Raw genomic sequence first — 2103 nt, forward strand, 5'->3', positions numbered from 1 at the left:
AAATATGAGAGACCCTGTCTCAGGGGAGAAGACAAGGCCTGGTGCCTGAGGCTGTCCTCTGACCTCCGCAAATGATGTGGCATACAAACCCGCACTCACACACAAACACACAGAATAAAGGAAAGGAAGAACAAAAGGAGGAGCCTACAGGATGGCTCCGTGGGTAAGAGGGTGTGCTGTGCAAACATAAAGGCCTGGGTTCCAACTCCCAGTACCCAAAGGAAAGGGCCAGGCTCAACTACATGTGCCTGTAACCTCAACATGGGGATGGGGGAGCCAGGAAGTTCGTGGGAACTCGCGGTCCAGCCCAGCCACAGTTGTGAGGTTCAGTGAGAGACACACAGTGGAAGGCAGCCACACGGACCTGCACACATGTGTGCACATAGATCACATAGCACACATGAAAATACTAAAATGGCCTTATGTTATATAGAACCACAATAAAAGCATACGAAATTTATATTTTATTCCATGTATTCAAAACATTATTTCAACATGTAATCAATTTTTTTAATTATTGGGAGGCTTTTCCCACACAGGTCGTTGACCTTGCCTCATTCCACATCTCCCTCTGAACTTGTGATGTCTCAGTCGCTCAATAGCCATGACATCTACCACACTAGGCTGAACTGACCTTCCATCCTGTCTGCCAACATCTCCATCACTTTTGCCAATCACTGGCTCTCCAGGCCACACTGGGAACATTTCTGCACATAGAGCTATGGCTTCTATGCCGAACCTACAGTCAAACCGGCCCACATCTCCAGGCTCCACTGTCAGAATCTCCTGAGAACAGCCTGCTGAAGGAACACCATTGATTCTGTCTGATTGGACCCGAATCTCCTCTTGCTTTTGCATAAATTTGCATCTCATTTATGTGTCAAACTCCATCACCTCAGATGGTTATCTCAAAGTCAGGGAGGCACAGAGCTGGATAGGAGACCCCTGGATGTCCCTCTTCCTGCTTCCCCTGAGGCCCTTCATCCTCTTCTTCAACACAGCTCTCCTCTTCCTCCTCCGCTGCTTCCTCATCCTCTTCCAGGATGGTGATCAGCTCCTCCCGCAGGGCCCCCATCTCCAGTCCCAGGTGACACAGCTGTCCCAACAGCTGGAAATCTGCTCGGCGCAGGTTCCCCTACAGGAGTAAAGGAGCATCGTGGGTATGCCACCCAGAGTAAGTACACCTGCCAGGAGCTTCAGGGAGCAGGTGCCAGCCCAAGTTCCAGCCTGCCTGGCCAGGAACCTCTCTGATTCCAGGTTCTTCATGCCATCTGCTTCTCCCTGTACCTCTTGATCTCTGTTTCTCTGCTGGCCTCTGCCTCTTCATCTCTGTGGCCCCTTCTTTTCATCTCTGACCCAGCATCTCCAGCTCCATTTTCTCAGGCCTGCCCTTGGTCATTCCCAGGTCCCATTCCATCCGAGGTCCTGTCTGTCTATCCCTGAGCTCAGTCTCTGATGCCTTCCTCTGCTTCTCTCCAGGACTGTCACCATTCCTTCCTCTCTTGCTCAGTCTCTGCCCTTGTTTTAGTCTCACGTGTGATGTCAATCTGTAGCCTTAAGCTTGAAATTCTCCTGCCTCAGCGCTGCATTACAGGCATGAGCCGGCAAGCCTGGCTGAGCCTTGGCCATGTCTATTGCTATCACTCCTTCCCCCACTGTATCTCTCTCTCTCTAGTGAATTTTCACTCACCAGCTCCTCCCAGATCCACAGCAGTGGCCCCCTGGCACTCCCAAGTTCTGTCCCTGAGGATAGAAGGGTCTGTCCAGGGTTCCCCTCTGGTGGGGGCATCCTTAGCGCCTGGGGAAGTGGAGACAATCCAAGGAGCTCCAGTCCAGCCTGCTTCAACTGCACCCACAGCTCCATGGTCTGAACTATGGACTGAAAGCAGGAAGTAGCAAGGTCCAAGGGGCCCAGTCGCCTTGAGAAGCTGTGGGATGAGCGTGGGGGAGAAGAAAGATCCAGGAGGGGCTGGCAGAGACATCCCAAAGTCCATTCTTCACTCTGAATCACATGACCACATTTTTTTTCTTTCTGGAGCCCCGCCTCCATGATCTCATAGCCTAGGGCAGAGGTCTAACTTCACTCACTTGCCTCTTAGGCTG

General features: G+C 51.8%; 1 protein-coding gene across 1 annotated transcript; it reads right to left on the bottom strand.

Moving 5' to 3' along the window:
- Positions 1–575: 575 nt before the first annotated feature.
- Positions 576–1870, bottom strand: Erich4 (glutamate rich 4). The gene is made up of 2 exons (XM_038340808.1): positions 1691–1870; positions 576–1135 (listed from the first exon to the last, which is right to left on the bottom strand). Exons 1-2 carry the CDS (start codon positions 1862–1864, stop codon positions 896–898), a joined length of 414 nt encoding a protein of 137 aa, XP_038196736.1. The 5' UTR covers positions 1865–1870; the 3' UTR covers positions 576–895.
- Between the last annotated feature and the right edge of the window lie 233 nt (positions 1871–2103).

Source organism: Arvicola amphibius, chromosome 8 (assembly GCF_903992535.2).
Source record: "Arvicola amphibius chromosome 8, mArvAmp1.2, whole genome shotgun sequence".
Lineage (NCBI taxonomy): Eukaryota > Metazoa > Chordata > Mammalia > Rodentia > Cricetidae > Arvicola > Arvicola amphibius.

What these genes read in the sequence shown, in the direction of transcription:
- Erich4 (XM_038340808.1), bottom strand. Translation starts at nt 1,864, where the DNA reads ATGGAGCTGTGGGTGCAGTTGAAGCAGGCTGGACTGGAGCTCCTTGGA. An exon ending in TGTGGATCTGGGAGGAGCTG is followed by an intron (nt 1,136 to 1,690) that starts GTGAGTGAAAAT and finishes TTACTCCTGTAG; the next exon opens with GGGAACCTGCGCCGAGCAGA.